This window comes from Microtus oregoni, unplaced genomic scaffold, assembly GCF_018167655.1.
Source record: "Microtus oregoni isolate MIOR12 unplaced genomic scaffold, Mior012 000015F_ref0000493, whole genome shotgun sequence".
NCBI lineage: Eukaryota > Metazoa > Chordata > Mammalia > Rodentia > Cricetidae > Microtus > Microtus oregoni.
Window position 1 is genome coordinate 9051267 of NW_024543074.1, and position 19390 is coordinate 9070656.

Consider the following 19390-nt stretch of genomic DNA (forward strand, 5'->3'; position numbering starts at 1 on the left):
CTCGATGAGAAAGGAAATTCTGCCCTTTGTGACCACATGGAGGCAATTGGAGAGCCTTATCCTAAGTCAGGCACGGAAAAGACAAATCCCATCTGATCTGATTTGTGCAGGGAACCCCAAAACACAGACTCACAGAAACAGAGAAGAAAAATGGGGGTTGCAGAGGCTGGATGGAAGGGCATGGGGAGATAATAGCCAGAGGCCAGAAGATCTCAGTTCAAGAGAAGACTGTACTTTCAATCCATCTCCCATATAGTTAATGATACTGTGCACTTATATTTTCCTAAGCCAGTACATTTTAAATGTCATCATCACCGAAAGTAAAGCTCTCAAGTGAAGTGTATGCTTTAATGAGATTAATCTCATGATTTTACATTGTATTAATAAATTACAGACCCACCTCATACCCTATTCATGCAAACATTTAAAGTTTCCAGTTTACAATAAAACAAAATTTATTATTAAAAATATATGTATCCCAAAATCAAAAAGCATGAGAAAGGTGAAATCCATACTGGTTTTCAAAGGTCTAGTACAAAAACATTTAGTATAAAATGCCTAGTCTTCCACAGGTTGCGCGTAGGAACAATAACAGTTTAGACATGTTGAGTTAGCTACACTACATTTTTAAACTCCCCTCATTTGTTTTTAATGTTAATGAGAGGAGATTTTCCTGACATGGCTTGGACTCTACAGCTGTAGACAGAGTGAAGAGCATCCTCAGAAGATGTGGTCATCCCACTCAAACCTGATCTGAATTCCCTAAGCAAAGTGGCAAAAACGTGGAGCGTTTGCTTTCTCCCCTTGAATTGAGTGCGCTCTGGCCTCTCCCTCATGAAAGATGCCTCCTTAAGGCTTCACCAGCTACCTGGCTTGTGTAACAGGGGCTCTGTAGAGCCCCTGCCCAGGTGTGATGGCCCTAGGAGAAGAAAGCCCTGCCGCAGTTAAAACGAGACATCTCTGGGTCTCTGCAACCTTTGCAACTGGAGTCTTAGAGACGTCACAGCTGGAGACCCAAAAGAAGCCAAAGTGGACTTTGAGTTCTGGATTTCAACAAGCCAAGCAGATTGGACCTGAATGCCAAGTGTCTTGACGGTAAGGGTTTCTTTAATGTCATATGTTTAATCACTAAAATGCCTGTGCCTTACACCTCTTGGCATCACTACCTTAAACCAAGTTCACTGCAGAATTGTTGGATGGTTGTCACTTATGATCAACAGAGATAAATCTTATGAACTGCTTTTCTTCGTTGCCCAGAGGATATTGGCTCTCAGTGCAAGGTTTATATCAAAGTGACCCCGCTTTCTCCTCTGAAATCACAGATAGCATGCACTTTGACATCATTTATGAGTGTGTTATGTTTCTAAAAAGTAGCTGGAATAGACATTTTTTTTTAAAAAGATCTGGAACAAGAGATTATTTTTTTTTTTGGCGGAAAAAGACCAAGCTATTACATAAGACCAAATTTGGGTTTATTTTTTTTTGTGTGTGTGTGCTTCTAAAAATCAATAGGAGTAATATTAATAAAAACCTGTGTGGAGATTATCACTAACTTAGCATGGTTTGTGAGGTGAGCACCATTGTTGTTCCAGTTTTCAGGTAAGAGCCTGTGTTCAACATGGCGGAGTGACTGGCTAAAACTATGCACCTTTTTTTGAAAAAAAATAAAAAACAACTAAAAGTACATTTGACTTGATAAACAGTTTCAGGTATATACACAGTGAGACAAAATACAAAACTATTTCAGAAGACAATTTGTTTGATGTGCTAAGCACATCAGACAAATCAAAGAATTCAGAAGCCAAGATGTGTGTTGACCTTTTTTTCTACTGAGGGTGCAGCCCCCCAACATCTGGCTTCTGATCATCAGCCACAGCAGTAAGCACACAGCCAGAGCTAAGGCAGAGGAACCAAATTTACTGGCATTAACTAAGGCCACCATGTAGGTAAAAAAGGTGACCTGTGCATATTTGTGGTGGCTGAGATCTAGGAATGTAATTAGAAGATGTGGGACCGTGTCAGTTGCAAGAGAGGCAGTCAAATGTGGAATGGGGGAGCAGCAGTGATGTGTGGGCCAGTGCTCATGTGACTGTCCATCATGTTTTGTTTGAAAATGTGCAGTATGTCAAAATGTCCCACAACCAAAAAGAAAATGGACATCTAAACAGTGGAGTATTATTCAGCTGTTACAAAAAAAAAAAATGACTGGAACGAGGAAGAAAAAAATCATCCTGAGTGAGGTAACTCAGACCCAGGAAAACAAACATGGCATGGACTCACTTCTAGGTGGATATTAGCTGTAAAGTAAAGATAATCATGCTACAACCCTCAGGCTCAGAAAGGCTAAGAAACAAGGACACACGGATCTCTCTGGGACCGTACATCTTTTAAGGATACCGCATGATGTCTAGGTACCCCCAAGGTACCTTCGAAGGTTACCTCCATTCTTGGAAACAACCATTTACAAAGCATATTTCTGCCGAAGACAAGGGCACTGCTTCCAATTCCACTGCTTGAGGATAAATGAAGTTCTCTTTGCAAGCAATGGCTTTGCAAGGCAAAGATGGCTCAGAGTTTGGGGTGCAGACAAGCTGGGATAAGGATCCTTCCTATCACTGAGATGAAGTGATTGTCTGGAGCCTTATTTATCTCATCAATAAGAAAGAGGAAAATGGCAACAATAAAAAAAATGTGTTGTAAATTGCAAAAAAAATCCATTATCACCATTAAAAGCAAATGTACTCATTTTTCGCAAGAAAATGAAATAAATTATTCCCTCAAAACCTCAAGTAAATTAAAATGAGGGGCTTGCACGATGGCTCTATGGAGAAAAGTAAATGAGGCCCTAAGCTGAGTTCCTAGTGCCAACATTGAGTGCCTCACATCAGCCTTTATCTCCAACTCCAAGGCATCCTGCGCCTACAGAGACAACATGACTAAAAATAAAACTTTAAATATTTTTAAAAAAATTTCAAATTACCCTGCATGCTGCCCTCATTCATATTTTCAAACTTTTTTGCAACCAGGTCCCCTTCAGCAGTTGTGGTGGAAGAGTGAAAGAATGAAATGGCTAAGGATCTGCAGTTCCTAAGCTAGAATCCAGCACTAGACAAAGTCCATTCAGCCCCATCACTATTTATCTCAAGATTTAAACAGTAACCCTAATTGTGTTCTTTGAACACGAAGTTCCTGCCCCACCTCCCACCCCCCATCCCATAGTTAATTAGCTGGGCAGGTCTTGTAACAAATTCCCACTCTGAAGCACTGGGTGGTAGAAATACTGTTGATAATTAAACACCACAATAGCAGGAGCCTGTCTCAGGAGCCGTGAAGTGGTCTTGCCCCTGCCGGACGACTTGCCACACACCCACAGACCCTCTATTGTACTGCCTATGGCTGCTCAGAGGGACAGTCGCTGGGCTGCAGAAGGGACCAACTGCTAGGAAAAAGAAAAAGCTAATACTTGCAGAGGTCAGGACACAAGAAAACAGCCTGCAGGCAGAAATGAAAGTGGAATGGAGACCCAAGGCAGGGAGCAGAGGATGGCCAGGAAAAATCAACCAGAAAACAGGCATGACCCCTGCCCCCATTTCCGATCAAACAGCCAAAACAAGGGTGCCAATTATAAGCTGAATATAAACTGCAATATGTAAATCATAAGTTGATTTACATTCCCTTTGATTTGGAGAGGAGTTCTCTGAGTTCTTGAAGGTGTTTAAGAAGACTGACTAAATCATCCTGCTTGCCTGGATTCCCGCTTCTTCGTCTTTAAAATAGAGAGAGTAAAAAGGCTCCCACCCTCAAGTCAAACAACAAACAAAAGAAGGTCCCCAGAACAATTTTAAAGGTACCAAAACCTACCCCATCACACATCCACTCATGATCAAATTACCCAGCTTGATACAATCATCATATTCGCTTGCTTTTGCCTAAATAAATCTACCCAGTTAAGTCGATTATCTCATTGGACAGATGCTACTATTGGCAGTTAAATGGGTCATTAATAATAGGCAGAAACATGGCTGTTTTATAAGTCAGCTGGTTTGGTGGCAAAAAAAAAAACAGTCTTTCAAAGGGGTGTTTTATTAAGCTATTAAAAAAAATCCATAGGAAAAAAATATAAAGATTTGCCTGGTGAGATGGTTGGAGAACACAGGTTCAGCCTTTGAGATTGGTCCACACAATTGCCTGTAACAACAGAGGCCAGTGAGTACAGTCTCAGGGACACCTGGGGCTGAATCTGGAAAGAAAAAAGATTTCAAAATACTTTCTCTTTTTCAAAAATGTAAATCTTCAGGTTTTTAGGATTTTATTCGCCTCCAGAATCAACACATCTGTCATTTCTAAACAATATGTTCTCACTCAGTTCTGCAAGGAGAATCCAGTGTTCTAAAAGAACAGCGACACTGAAGGATAGTGGTTCCTGAGATGCCCTCCAGTCCCTGTCCCATCCACCAGCACCACTGCACCCTGCAGTGGCAGAACCATGCCATTTTGCACAGCACTGGGTTGTAGCCCCTTTGGACCGGGCACCTGACTGTAGAAGCTGAAGGTGCCCTCCTGGTAGACTCAGAGAGGGCGAATCTGCCTTATGGTGAGGAAAAGGACTGAAGCCCTGGAGGAGCAGAGCGGGCAGAAGTAAACCATGTTGTCAGGGAAAGCAGGAAAAAGTGTCAGGGGCAGGGAAGGGGAGCCACGCACAGACCTCGAGAGAGAAACTGTCCATCTGAAATGCCACCTGGAACGCCAACCCATAATAACTGTTGTGGATATAAAAATTAATAGGGGGGGATTTCGCAGTATTAGAAAAATTTATTTTTATAAATCATGTGCCTATCACCCAAGTGTTGACGCATGCGTGCAATTCAAACACCAGGTTTACAATAAAAGGCCCAGTGAGTAACTTAACAAGGGCAATTCCTCCATTTTCTCTCTAATTTAGAGTGGGAGGAGGAGGGGGCAGCGGGGAGAGGGTGCAGTTACTGGGTCAATTAATCAACCTGAAAAGTGTGACACAGCTCTGACGCCTAACCTATGTCTAAAAATACACAAATGTATACGAATTTGTTTTAAACTGTCAATGCCTATATTTAGGGCCTTCCCAGCAAGCCTATAATGAGACTGTGTTTGAGGGCTTCAGTCGGAGCAGACCCTACCATTAATCTGAAGTTAGTTAAATTAACAGCATTTAGTACTGCCTTGTCAGTCTTAACAGCTCCAGGAAATTGCACCTTGAGGCTACTAATATTGCCAATTTTTCCACTGGAGCGTGTGCGCATGGAGATGTGTGTGTGTGTGCGTGCATTTTTTCCTCCCGGACCTCCCTATTCATGGACCGTCATGGCCTCACTACATCCCCAGCACTTAGATTATCATTTATTCTGGCCTCTGTTAGCCTCCCTGGGGGATTCTGCACAGCGTAGCTGCTCAGTCAAAGAGTTTTTTTTTTTTAACTTTCTATTTATTTGTTTATTTTTCTGTCATGGCTCATGACTGAGGCTTTAAAACAAGAAGTGTGACAGCATTTCGAGTACATGATTGACTGCTGCGACAACATTCATTAGCCGTGCCAAACCTGCAGCAGAACACAGTCCCGGGTGTTCCGAGCAGCAGCTCGAAGAAGAAAGAAGAAAAGAAAAAGAAGAAGAAAAAAAAAAAGAGAGACTCAACTAATTTTTCATTGACCTCATCTGTAAATAAATTTAGACTGATGGTGCTCAGGGGCCATAATAAATTAGTATTCATTTCCTGTAATTAACGCAGACATGCTTATGAACACAGAGTATCTGAATAGACAACCACCTAATTTCCATTTCAAAATACGCCTAACACATTTTCACTTGAGTTATCTTCATCATATTTCCCATTAATTATAAAGAATGAAATGGGTGGGTTTTGCTTCCCACTCATCAGAAAGAAATATTGTTTTGGTCACAGGGAGCGTCAAACACATTCTCACAGGGGGTGGCGAGCACATTCCAATAACACATCTGCAGACCTTGCCGCTGGCTTATGTCCCTGTTCCTGTGGTCCTCAGCCACCTTTCCAGAGGGAGGCTGTCTCCTGTCTTGCCACCAGTTGGGAGGGGCTCCTCAGAAGTGACAGGTGACCACCTAAGCAGACCCTCCCATGCAGAAGACCACAGGATGCAGTCCACAGGCCAGCCCAAGAATGGACAATTTCTACCCCTGCTATACGTCTGACCACACAGGGAAGACTGAGTTAACAACATGATGGAAGCCAAGTGGAGCTTAAGATGCACTGGTACAATCCAAAGGCAAAGCTGTAGTAAGTCTGGCTCTCTGGGGCATGGATATTTCTGGAGAAGGTACATTCCTGGAGCCAGACCACAGTCGAAGATCAGTGTAGGGTCCAGCCATTGAAACTCCCTAGCTCAACTGTGGCACCAGCTTGAGATGCTTCATTAGCAATGTAGAAATTGGTAAATACTAAAAGAATCCTAAGACATGCATGCAAAGTTTTCTCTAGGCTGATAAGAATGTGACAAGGGCAGAAAATTTAAGCTAGATCCTACCAAATATTTTCTCTTTAAAAATCAACTTTGGTAGAATGTTATTTGTTCCATCTTGACCTGATGGGGCCTCTGCTCCCGTGTGTGTGTGTGTGTGTGTGTGTCCCTCCCTCCAAATGTTATCAACACAATCATAATTGGTTATGCCGAAGGAGTTCCCTGGGAAGCATGTGACAAAATGGCCGAAGAGCTTTGGGAATGTCTTCATTTGCTGAATTGACCACTAAACAGTGAATGTCAGTGTTAGGCCTTATCGTAAGATAGTTGATAAGAAACACAGAGCCCACGTTCTCCAGAGTTTTTCAAAGGCAGAGATACGCAGACAGCCTAAAGCAACCACGATTCCTAAGGACTGTCATATTGTCTCTTTCTTCCCAGTCGTCAGCCGAGAAAGCCGAGCCATGCACCTCAACACACTAGTCCAGGAGGCCCAGGACAGAGTGAGTGAGCTGTCTGCCCAGGTGGAGAATGAAGGCTTTACTCTGGACAACACCGAGAAGGAGAAGCAGCTGAAGGCTTGGGAGTGGAGGTCCCGGCTCTACCGACGCATGAAGACCGGCTTCGAGCACGCCAGTGAGTATGCGCGCAGAGGATGGAGGCACGTGACAAGGCTGAGCTTTGGTTAGAGACAGCCAGGCCTTTTACCCATTTCTCAACTCTCCAGTCGTAGATGGCTGCTGTCAGCCTCTTTGGGGCAAGAACTCTGGGAGGCTGTAAAAGGGCTTTTGTCTTGCTTAATTTTCTGGCTCCCAATTGGTTCCCTGGCCACAGCCCTGAGCCCTGGGTGCTTCTGGCCTCCCTCCACCACATCTCGGCTCATCTAGCACTTCCCACCAGCTACGCCCTAGTGCCTAATGGCCCGATGGTCTGATGTGGCTATATTTTGGGATATGGAGCTGGAAAAATATTTATTTGCCTATTTGTCCAGCTTCTGCTTCAACTTCAAGCTTAAAGTGTTTTCAACTCTCTACTGTATTTTTTTTTTTTAGAGAGAGCTATAAACTGAACTTAATACAACAGAGAAAGATGGTCAGCTGGCCCATGAATTATGCTTTTGTCTGCCTTTCCATTCTTTCTTCCAGTTCTTTTGGCTTGGTTAAGACAGTCCAGGTTAGTGCTTACTGGCAGTGCAAAATTTGCTGCTGAGTGAAGCCCCTGATGTGAGAACATATCCAGCCCAGATGTTTGTGAACCACTAAACTCTCATTCTATAAGAATTTTTTTTTTATTCTGGAAGATTTCATTAGGACGAAAATGTCCAACTCAAATACTTGCTAAGCCCTTCTCTCATTCTAAAGGATTTTATTTAAACAACTAAAAGAATCGGAGTTGAAATTCCAAATACAAAGAAAAAAGTCAGTTCTATCATTTAAAAGCCCCTGCCTCGGAGAATGTCCAAGCAAATGAGCCGACTCTGGAAGATGATTAAATGCCAAATACAGGGGTTGTGATGACGGCTCCATGGGTGAGAGCGTTCGTTGTGCAAGCAAAAAGACCTGAGTTTGAACCCCTGGCACTCATGAAATACTCCAGGCATGACCACACCACAAGTCCAGCACTGTGTTGAGAGTGGAGGGCAGGAGGATCACTGGGCTTGCTGGCTGCCAGTCTAGCTCCATATTCAATGACAGACCCTGTCTCAAGGGAATAAAGTGGAGGGTGCTCTAGCAAGATACACTACATCCTCCTCTGGGTCATGCCGATGCACACACACTTGCGCATGCATGCATGCATGCACGCACTGAGCCTTTTAAGGAAAATGTTCACAAGGAAAGGCAAGTGGGCTGTGCAAACCAGCATCTGCAAAGTGTCTGCTCCCACCGTCCCATGAAGAGGCAGGAGTGTGTTTGGAAAGGATCTGAGAAGCTAAGACTCTGATGATTTTCCTTCTCTGTCAGGAGCCCCTGAGGTGCCAGCCAATGTCTGTCTCCTGGTAACCAGCAGCACATCCCTCACCGTCAGCTTCCAGGAGCCCCTCAGTGTCAATGCAGCTGTAGTGACCAGGTACAAAGGTACTGCATTCCCTGTCTTCTCTCCCTGCGCCTTCCTGGAAAGGGATCTGGGGCGTGGGGATGGATGGTGCGCTTTGTGTGTCTGGTTCCGCACTAGTGAGGTTGTTTTTATCCCCTTTGCTTTTGAAGTCAACATAGAGCCCTGCACATCATTGTAAAGGTTCAGGGAGGTGACTGAGAATGAGTCACAGGTATATTGAACAGGACCGGGTGGCCATTCCCTCACTGAACGTCTCGTTCATGTCTGCAGCACACCTGTTCTACAGAGCATAGGGCGGTGATAATGGTCATAAGAAAAACAGCTGATCTGAGGAGCAAAAAGGCTGAACTGTGGGGGGTCAATAGCGGGGAGCAGGAAACATTGGAACGGACCTCTATGTCCCCACTGACATTCACGGGGACAAGAAAAGATGATGATGGGAGCATGGTCAGGAAAACCCCCAAGATGGAGGTAGCCTTCAGACCCAGCTTTGAAGGACAGATAGAGGCTGAAGGGAGATATTGGGCACAACCTAATTTCTACATGGAAAGAACAATGAATACAGCTGTCAGTGCAAAGGAGTACTGGAACAATTAGAGGAGGAAAACCACAGTGGGAGTAGCAAATAATAGCTTGGTTCCTCTGGAGCAGGAGAACGTGGAGAGGAATTGAAATAGAAGCAGAAGCCAGGGAGTTAAAACTCCATGTGATAAACTGTGGAGAACTATTGGATACAATAGGGACAAGCTCACAAGTCGATTCTGAAGTGCTGATCGTGTGTACGATGGGCTGGGGGAGACAGAGAGGGAGTCTGAATTTAAAAAAGAAAAATACAAGAGCTGTTCAAAGGCAAGGGCATGACAGCCTGAGCCAGCTCCAGCAGCAGCACTGGTGAAGGACAGGAGGGGACCAGGGAGGAGGATGTGACAGGATATCATGAAGCCAGTTAGCTCCACGCACAGCACCCGCTATGAGTTAAGTACTGTCGGAGCCTCTGTCTCGGCTTGCTCATCACAGCTGTGTCACGAAGCATATTTATCCTCACACACACCAGGAATGACAGATTATAGAGTTTTCTTAGGGGCTCACGAAAGAGCCTGAGTCACTGCATTCTGCCCACTCTAGACTGTAGGAAAGGAAAGGTAGTCAATCAATTTTCTGATTCACGTGAACATGGGGACCGGCCCTGATAAAGCTCTCTATACCTTCTCCAGGGTGCTGATTCACAGGAAATGGTGAGTCTCTACCATGCCCTCTACCTGTGAAACTGCTAACCTCGGTTACATGCCTCCCTTTCTTCTTCTCAAGAGCATTCTGTACAGCTCTGTAGACGTGGTAGCTTTCTGGGTGCTTGGAACTGTCCCGGGTCTGTTCACTCCATTTGTAATATCTGAGGTGAGAGATTACAATGGATGGACTTGGTGAACTGGGTTTTCTGTGTCAGAGAGAAGGCAATCTTAGACCACCAGAAACTGTGCATAGATGAAGCCCCTCGGGATGGCTTCCTGGTGCTACTCCTTTGAAATAGTCCATGCTTCTCTTTGCCTTCCCTTTCGTCATCTCACCTGCCCAGACTGACCTTCAGAGCCAGGGTTGGCAGACAGGGTTAGACATGGGCAACGCCTACTTCTTACCGCTACCTCTCTTGAGTATGGGATTTTGATGGAATGTTTCATCAATGCTGCCCAACTTGACATGTCCTTCTCAGGTACGATTAGTGAGCTATCAGGAGCTAATTTACCCAGCTCTTTCCTACTTCACCAAAACCCCACCAAATTCTGCCAGTGCTCACATCTTTAACTCTTCTCTTGGGAAGCCTTTGGGTGAGGAGGAAAAGAAAGTTTGCAAGTGAGTGCTCAGAGTAACTGGAACGGATTAATTAAGTATTATAAACAGAATTGTCTGCTGCATGGGGAAGCTGGCTTCCTTATGCTAATTTCTGGGGACACAAATGGAGCCCTTAACCCGACCGCTCTGAAGGGTTATTTAAAGCAGCTGGCAGTCCACTGTGTCCACAGAGACAGATGGGCATGTTTTAATGCAGGGGTTGAAGTAATTATTTAATTGTGGAAATAATAGGAAAATTACCCTGAGACAAAGATAATTATTTTGTTTGCTTTTAAAAAAAGAAGAAGAAGAAGGCGGCGGCAAGACAATTGAGAAATCCACAGAATGAAACGGCAATTATCTAATGGCTTATGGGGGAAAGCTTAACCCTGCAGTATTTGGGGTTTGGCAAAAAGGCCTCATTCACCCTACACTCTAGAAACCTCAGGCATATCTTGACAGCTAAACGTCCCCCCCCCCCATGCTTAAGCCAATGTATATTGGGGGTGGGGAGGCAGGCTCTGGCTCTTTCTGTTGCCCATCTGTTTACATTCATCAGCATGGTTTTGAGGAATCTTATGTCTATGCAGAAGTCTTCTGTAGAGCAATTCTTTGGGGGGTCTTTTTTTAAGACTGCAGAGTCATGCACCAGGCCAATTGCCATCTCAATGTGGGAGATTAAAGGTGTCCATTACAGCTTAGAAGGCAGGAAAATGGTTCTCAGGGAAAGCCTCTGGTTTCCACTGTCTGCATTCTCCCCAGCTACAGTTAACTGGGGCTGATTCTGGGTGTTTCTTCCTCCGATGCAGTCTTTGCATCTTTCTGTCTCATCTTAACAATCTCCGTGGTTTTACAAAGAGCAGCTAGAGTGGTCTCAGGTGCGCTGATGCGTTGGACCATTGCCAGAACACTGTTCCACATCTTCCTCCTCATATCCTTGGATAACCTGCCTGAAATCCTTGTCTGGAGATTGCATGTTGTTTTTCTGCAGGCCCAAACAGAATGCGTTTTCAAAATGATTTTGCTGCTCCTTGCCTGGCTGGGATGAGGGAACTGAGCCATATAGATGAGAGACTATATCATGTAACAGGTGCAGTACAACCTCTGTCCTCTGTCCTCCCTCCCTCCCTCCCTCCCTCCCTCCCTCCCTCTCTCTCTCTCTCTGATTCTTTCTCGACTAGAAGCAGTGAGTGACACCTTGTGGCTTGGTAATTACAAGATGCTGCATTAGGCTCTCCAATGTGTAAGCACCACTGTACTTCTAAAGCTATGTTCTTCCCTGCCCCTCTTCTCATCCTCTGTCCTGACAAACTCAAAACCACAGCCCTAGGCTGATACACTCCTGTAATCCTAGCACTCAGGGGATAAAGGCAGGAGCATCCAGCTTTCAAAACCAGCCTGGGCTGCACAGTGAGTTCAAGGCCAGTCTTCGGTGTACAGTGAGACCTTGTCTCAAAAAAAAAAAAAAAAAAAAAAAAAACAAGGGGCGTGGCTACAGCTCAGTGGAGCATGCTTGCCTGGGATGCACAAGGTTCTGAGTTCAGTCTTTAGCACAAGGGAAAAAAAATCCTAATGTCTGATTCTCATCATTGAATTGCTTGGCTGCTCTTCATTGAGTCACATTGCTTTGACAAAGCAAGTGTTTCCTCTCACCCCCTAAAGGGTCCATCCACTCCTAAATTTCCATCACCCTTTCCCCTGCAATGCTGCTTTCATCTCCTAGCGGCTCCACCACTTCCCACTAGCACCACGGGCTGGTGATCAGTTATTTAGAACATGAACCCTGGGGGGTCTTTAAGATCCAAACCATAACTCGCCATTTACCTGAGCCTACAACTAGATGCTTCATCCGACTTAGTGATAATCTTTCAGTTCTCACTGAAAATACTATATTTCTTCCTAGGCTGATGTAGTTGGGTCTTCTTCATTTGTGTAACAGTTGGATAGTACTTTTAGGCCATAGATAGGAGTGTAGCTTTTCTCCTACTGATGGACATAGGTTGTTGAGGTTTCTTTTAAACCTATATTTATTTTTTCCCAGGGGTCATACTTAGGTTGTGAGGCTCAGTAGCAAAAGTCTTTACATGCTGATACAGTCCCATGGGTTGTTTTTGTAAACTTTTTATAGTATGCCAGGTTACAGTCTTAGTATTCATATATGCCTCTATCTTACCTATCTCAGCTATTTTTTCTAGAATGGCTAACTAGAAGGAGACTCTGTCTATTTATAGACACTACCATTGGTCTGTTTTATCTACTACCACCACGTAACTTTATAGCTTATTTTAATAGGGAAAGTCCCCCCCCCCGGAAATAAATTTCAAAAAGCCTTTGTTGTTATATACATTTTCTCTTCCAAATGAATTTTAGAATTGGCTTGTCAAATTCAGTTTTTAAAACTCTTTCCGGGCTTACATTGTATTCCTAATATGGAGAGACGTCTTACCTATGAGCCTGTTCTCTTAATTAGGTTGGGTTAGCGTGTGTTCAGGATAGCATAGCCTTTTTCTTTCCATGGGTCTTCTATGCACCCTGCTGGATTCCATGCCCAGTATGTTTCAGAATGTTTGTGACTATTATGAGTCAACTTTATTTTTCAAGAGTTTCTTAGCCAAGTGGTGGCGCACGCCTTTAATCCCAGCACTCGGGAGGCAGAGGCAGGCAGATCTTGTGAGTTTGAGGCTTGCCTGGTCTACAGAGTAAGTTCCAGGCCAGGCACCAAAGCTACACAGAGAAACACTGTCTCAAAAATAAATAAATAAGTAAATAAGTTAGTAAGTAAATAAATAAATTAAACTAAATTAAAAGATTTTTCTCTAAGTGGTTATCAGTAATGCCAATGTTTAAAACTTTTATTGAGCAGCATTTCTAGAATCTCTATCAGCTTCTCTTTTTCAGTACCTTGCCTGACATCTCATAAGATTTTTCCCTATAAAAATCTTCCAGAATTATAATTTTGTCTCTTCCTTCCTAGTGTTTTCCTTTTTGGTTTTTAATCTCCCATGATTGAGGAGCATCAATTCTAGTTCCCTACATACTAGATAGGGAGCACTGATTATTTTTCTCTTGTCTCTGCTTTGGACAAATCATAGCTAATAGTTTACCATTCAGCATGCTACCAACTGAGAGGTTTCTGGTAGTCTCTCTTGATCAAATTAACAAAGTTTTAATTCACTTCCAGTTTGCATAAGAAAGAGATGCTAATTATGCTTTAGTTTTCCTATTCGTTTCCTAAATCACTGACTTCATCTGGAGTAAAAGCAGTGACACAGAGTTCCACAAATACAATTGTGTTATTTTAAGCTTCTGTTGTTTTAGACACTTTATTTTTCAAAGAGTATGTGTTTCCAGTGCCAGAGAGATGGCTTAGTGGTTAAGAGCACAAGCTGCTCTTCAAGAGGACACAGGTTCATTCCCAGCATCACGTGACGGCTCACAACCATCTGTAACTCCAGACCCAAGGTATCTGACACCCTCTTCTTGTCTATGCACACTGCACTCATGTGGCGCATAGATACACATGCAGGCAAAACATCCATGCACATAAAATAAACAATTTTTAAGTAGATGCACTCTTGCCTTTTCTCTTAGAAAAATTGAATTTGGCTGTTTTATTTGTTGTTTGTTGGTTGATTGGTTTCTTAAGCCATAACATTGAGGTTTTGTTATTTTCTATTTTATTAGCATATTTTTAAATTATAACTTTTATTAGAAAAGTTTTGATTATGAAAACTGATCAATGCTTGCTCTGGGCTACAATATGATCATGCTAATTTTCCTGATGCTTGCACAACCGAGAGACAATAGTCACTCCTGTTTGTGGAATATGTCTCTTCATCATAAATCAAGGCCCACAAGTTTTCATGTCATTGAGTTTTGTATGCTTTCTCTAGAGGGAGAGATGCCAAAGATGATGGCCACACTCCCAGGGTCAGATGCACTTGACTTGGAAATCCAAGAACTACTTACTAGTCAAGTTTGACCTTTGGCACAATACTTAAAACCTGTTTCTCATTTTTAAGACTGTATTTATTATTACATGCATATGTATGTGTGCGTGTTCATCCGTGTGTGCACCACACGTGTTGGGTTTCCTCAGAGACTAGAAGCGAGCATTGAGTCCCCATGCAGTGGAGTTACCCCCATGCAGTTGTGAACTACTGGGTGTGTGTGCCGAGAATTAAACCTGGGTCCTCAGCAAGAGTAGCAATTATTCTTCACTGCGGAGCCGTCTCTCTAGCCCGTTTTCTCATTTTATAGATGAGAAAATTTAATGTTCACATCTTCCTTCTTTTCTTGTATGTGTGTGTGATGTGCAAGTATATATGCGTGTCCACATGGATGTGTTGTGGAGGGACATGTGTAGGAGGCCAGAGGCTGAGTCAAGTGTTTTTCTTGATTGCTCGCCATTTTATTTTACTGCTCAGGGTCTCTTGCTGAGCCTGGAGCTCTGTAGTCAGCTAGTCCAGCAAGTCAGCTTGCCCTTGGAGTTCCCTAGCTCAACTTTCTAGGGCTGGGACCACATCAACCTGCCTTTAATGTGGGCTCTAGGAATCTCAACTCTGCTCCTCAGGGTTATGTAGCAAGTCCTTTATCCACTGAGCCATCTCTGCAGCCCTATTTTTCTGTTTTTAGTTTTATTATTAGATTAGTTTTTTTCTTAATTTGAAAACTTAATTTACTTGCTTTTGATTTTATTAAGATTTTTTTTAATGCCTGCATTATTGGGGTCTTGTTTAGAAAGTCCTTTCCTGTGCCAGTGAGTTCAAGCCTATTCCCCACTTTCTCTGCTATCAGATTCAGGGTATCTGGTCTTACGTTGAGGTCCTTGATCCATTTGGAGTTGAGTTTTTTACAGGGTAATAAATGTGGATCTATTTTCACTCTTCTACAATGCAGAGCTCCAATTTGATCAGCACCATTTGTTAAGAAAGCTGTGCTTTCTCCAGTGTGTACTTTTGGCTTTTTGTCACAACCCAGGTATCTGGAGAATTATGTCTGTATCTATTGATCAATGTGTGGTTTTGCACCAATGCCAATTGATCTCATTACTGTAGCTCTATAAGACAACTTAAAATCTGGGCTTGTGATACTTTTCCAAGAGTTCTTTGATATTCCAGATTATTTTAATTATTGTAAGATTTTGTGTTTCCATATGATATTAAAGAATTTTATTGTAATTTATAAAGAACTATGTTGGAATTCTAGAGGGGTTTGCACTGAATCTGTAGATTGCTTTTCATAAAATGGCCATTTTCACAATATTAATCCTATCAACCGAAAAGCATGAGTGATCTTTTCATCTTCTGATGTCTCTTCAATTTCTTTCTTCAGTCTCTTAAAGATTTTATTATACAAGTCTTTCACTTGCTCGGCTAGATTATTCTAAGCTACTTTTATTTTTCTTAAGTCTACTTTGCCAAGTGTTGTTTTCCTGGATTCTTTCTTAGTAAGTTTGTCATTTGTATGCAGGAAGGCTCGTGATTTCTGTGTGTTAATTTTAGCCTGATATTTTTTTCTGGAAGTATTTATCAACTGTGGAAGTTTTCTGATTGAGTCTTTGGGGTCTTTTATATATAAAGTCCTGTCACCTACAAATAAGGGTCCTCATGAAGCCGAAAAGCTTCTGTACAGCAAAGGACACCATCATCTGAGCAGAAAGGCAGCCTACAGAATGGGGGAATTGCTACCTATTATCCATAGGACAGAGGGTTAGTATCTAGAATATGCAAAGAACTCAAAAAAGCTGAACAACAAGAAAACAAATAACCCAATTAAAATTGGGGTGGAGAACTAAACACAGTCTCAAAAGACAAAATACAAATGACTGAGAAACACTTTAGAATATTCTACATCCTTAGCTATCAAGGATATGCAAATTAAAACTACTTTCAGATTTCACTTTACTCCAGTCAGAATGGCCAAGATGAATCAAATGATCCTGGAGAGGGGAGAAGGGAACATTTACTCAGTGCTGGTGGGAATGCAATCTGGTACAGACACTGTGGAAATCAGTTTAAAGGTACCCCCCCAAAAGGCTGAAAACAGATCTACCCTAAGATCCAGCTATACCACTCTTGGCGATACACCCAAAGGACTCTACATCCTACTACAGAGATACTTTGCTAGCCGCGTTCACTGCTATTCTATTCATAAGCGTCAGGAATTGGAAGCAACCTAGATGCCCATGGACTGAGAAATGGACAATGAAAACCCAGTATATTTACATAATGGAATATTATTCATCTATTAATAAATACTGAATTATGAAATCTTGAAGGTAAATGGATGAATCTAGCAACAATCATCCTGGGTGGGGTAACCCAAGCCAGAAAAATAAACATTGCATTTGCTTTTGCATGTGGCTGTTATCTTTCAAGCTTTAATATGTGAATTCCGTTTAAAATATCCACAGAGGTTAGATAGCCAGAACAGGACCGGGGTGAGGGATGGAAGTGGAGGAAGGGATCTTCTAAGGAAGGAGAAATAGACTATGGATAAAACGAAAGTCAGAATAGGATAATTGAGTGGAGAAGAAGAAGGGGGAACAGGGTAAAAGAGGGAATATGAAGAGGGATAACTAATACTGAAAAGCCTTTGAGAAGTCATATGAAAGCCTACTACATATAAAAAAGGGAATTTGAATGGAATTACCATATAATGGAGAAGACAATGCCTCAACTAGACATCTTATACTACAATCAAGGAAAACCCACGAATGGATTATACCTTGTTGAGCCACGGGTGAAAGGGGTCCCATAGACCACTCCCCCAAACATCATAGGCTACTGCCAATTCTATTATTACCCTCCATAGCCTGGCAATTAAGCTTCTATTGTTAAAGAAATCACATGCTTACGTCATAAAACATGAAGAAACTGAGCAGGTACTCAACTAGAAATTTCTTCCCTACTGACTAGCATTCATACTGCTGGAAGATCTTATCCTTACTACTAGAAAAGAAGTGTAAATAGCAATCTCACCCAGTTATGAACCTTGTGAGCTACCATTGCAACCTGCTCTCAAGCTATAGTCATTGGTGCAATCACAGCACAAATACTATGAGAGTGACAACCTTTTTTTAGCACTCAGAAAACACTGGCGTTGTTTTTATTTTTTATTTTTTTATTTATTCATTTATTTATTAAAGATTTCTGCCTCCACCGCCTCCCATAACCCTCCCCCTCCCCCAATCAAGTCTCCCTCCCTCATCAGCCCAAAGAGCAGACCAGGTTCCCTGCCCTGTGGGAAGTCCAAGGACCACCCACCTCCTTCCAGGTCTAGTAAGGTGAGCATCCAAACAGCCTAGGCTCCCACAAAGCCAGTACGTGCAGTAGGATCAAAACCCAGTGTCCTTGTTCTTGACTTCTCAGCAGTCCTCATTCATTGTCCACTATGTTCAGTGCGTCCGGTTTTATCCCATGCTTTTTCAGACCCAGGCCAGCTGGCCTTGGTGAATTCCTGATAGAACATCCCCAATGTCTCAGTATGTGGGTGCACCCCTCGCAGTTCTGAGTTCCTTGCTCGTGCTCTCTCTCCTTCTGCTCCTGATTTGGACCTTAGGATTTCAGTCTGGTGTTCCAATTTGGGTCTCTGTCTCTGTCTCCTTTCATCGCCCGATGAAGGTTAATATTCAGGAGGGTGCCTATATGTTTTTCTTTGGGTTCACCTTCTTATTTAGTTTCTCTAGGATCACGAATTATAGGCTCAATGTCCTTTATTTATGGCTAGAAACCAAATATGAGTGAGTACATCCCATGTTCCTCTTTTTGGGTCTGGCTTACCTCACTCAGGATAGTGTTTTCTATTTCCTCCATTTGCATGCAAAATTCAAGAAGTCATTGTTTTTTACTGCTGAGTAGTACTCTAATATGTATATGTTCCATACTTTCTTCATCCATTCTTCCACTGAAGGGCATCTAGGTTGTTTCCAGGTTCTGGCTATTACAAACAATGCTGCTATGAACATAGTTGAGCATATACTTTTGTTGTATGATAGGGCATCTCTTGGGTATATTCCCAAGAGTGGTATTGTTTTTAACTAGAGTTAAGCCTGCTTCATGAGATGGAATCCATATCTGATCCTGTTCATAGGCTAGGTTGTGGGCCTCAGGGAATAAAGTACTTATTATTCTGATAACTGAGCAGAGCAATAATATTATTCCTGAAGACATAGTGCTATACACATAGATTAATACATCACTTAAACCTCATGAGAAAACTTCTTACAGTAGGTAGTCATTAGCACAGAAGCCTACAACGGGACAATGCACAGAGAGTGAGGGACTTCGGAGCACTCAGCGTTAAACAGGATGTCTTTATCACACCCCTTGCCTTAAGACTCAGAGATCTATATTGGAAAGGAAGCAGAAAGACTTCTAAGAGCTAGAAAAGATAGACAGCTCTAAGGGGGGGGGAGCGGTTTTCAGACACAATGAGGCAGATGCACATACAAAGACTGTGGTCCCATGCACAAGACCCATACAAGTACAAGCCAGACCAAGCTCCAGCACAGAGAAGAGGACAAAGTCCCACCCCTAACCAAGAAGCTATTTGAAACTCCAGGTCAAACCTCATGCTCATGAGTAGTTGGCCAATGCAAAGCAGTCTCCATGTTTCTGAAGTGTTTTTTTTGTGTGTTTTAGTTCTTTTAAAGAGAGGAAAAAAATAAAGTTAGTGGGTAGAGAGTGGGAAAGGATCAAGGAGGAGTTGAGGTAGGGCAAAGAATATGATCAAAATATACAATATTAAATTTTTAAAAAATAAAAAAAGATGTTTAAATCGTAGACTGTTCTAACATTTGGGGAATCTTAAAATTCTCACAGGTGGCTAACAAGTTCTATGCATGTCATTCATGATGTCTGAAAACAGTGCACCAACTCAGCCGAGGATGAGGAAAGAACTTTCTCACCTCTGATCTCGGAAAGAAGTTACTCTGTCTCACTTCACACCATGGCCTCAGTTTCCACTTGGTAGTAAAGGGTGCTTTCTGCATCTCTTCTCAGCCACTTTCCCCTCCTCTCAGTGACAAGTGAACTA

At 42.6% G+C, this 19390-nt stretch overlaps 1 protein-coding gene across 1 annotated transcript in view; it reads left to right on the forward strand.

Moving 5' to 3' along the window:
• Ankfn1 (ankyrin repeat and fibronectin type III domain containing 1) overlaps positions 1-19390 on the forward strand; it is a 148688-nt gene that overhangs the window by 24434 nt on the left and 104864 nt on the right. The window contains exons 4-5 of the mRNA XM_041665598.1: positions 6911-7105; positions 8431-8544. Of these exons, the coding sequence (XP_041521532.1) occupies positions 6911-7105; positions 8431-8544 (309 nt within the window). The remainder of the gene's footprint in view (positions 1-6910; positions 7106-8430; positions 8545-19390) is intronic.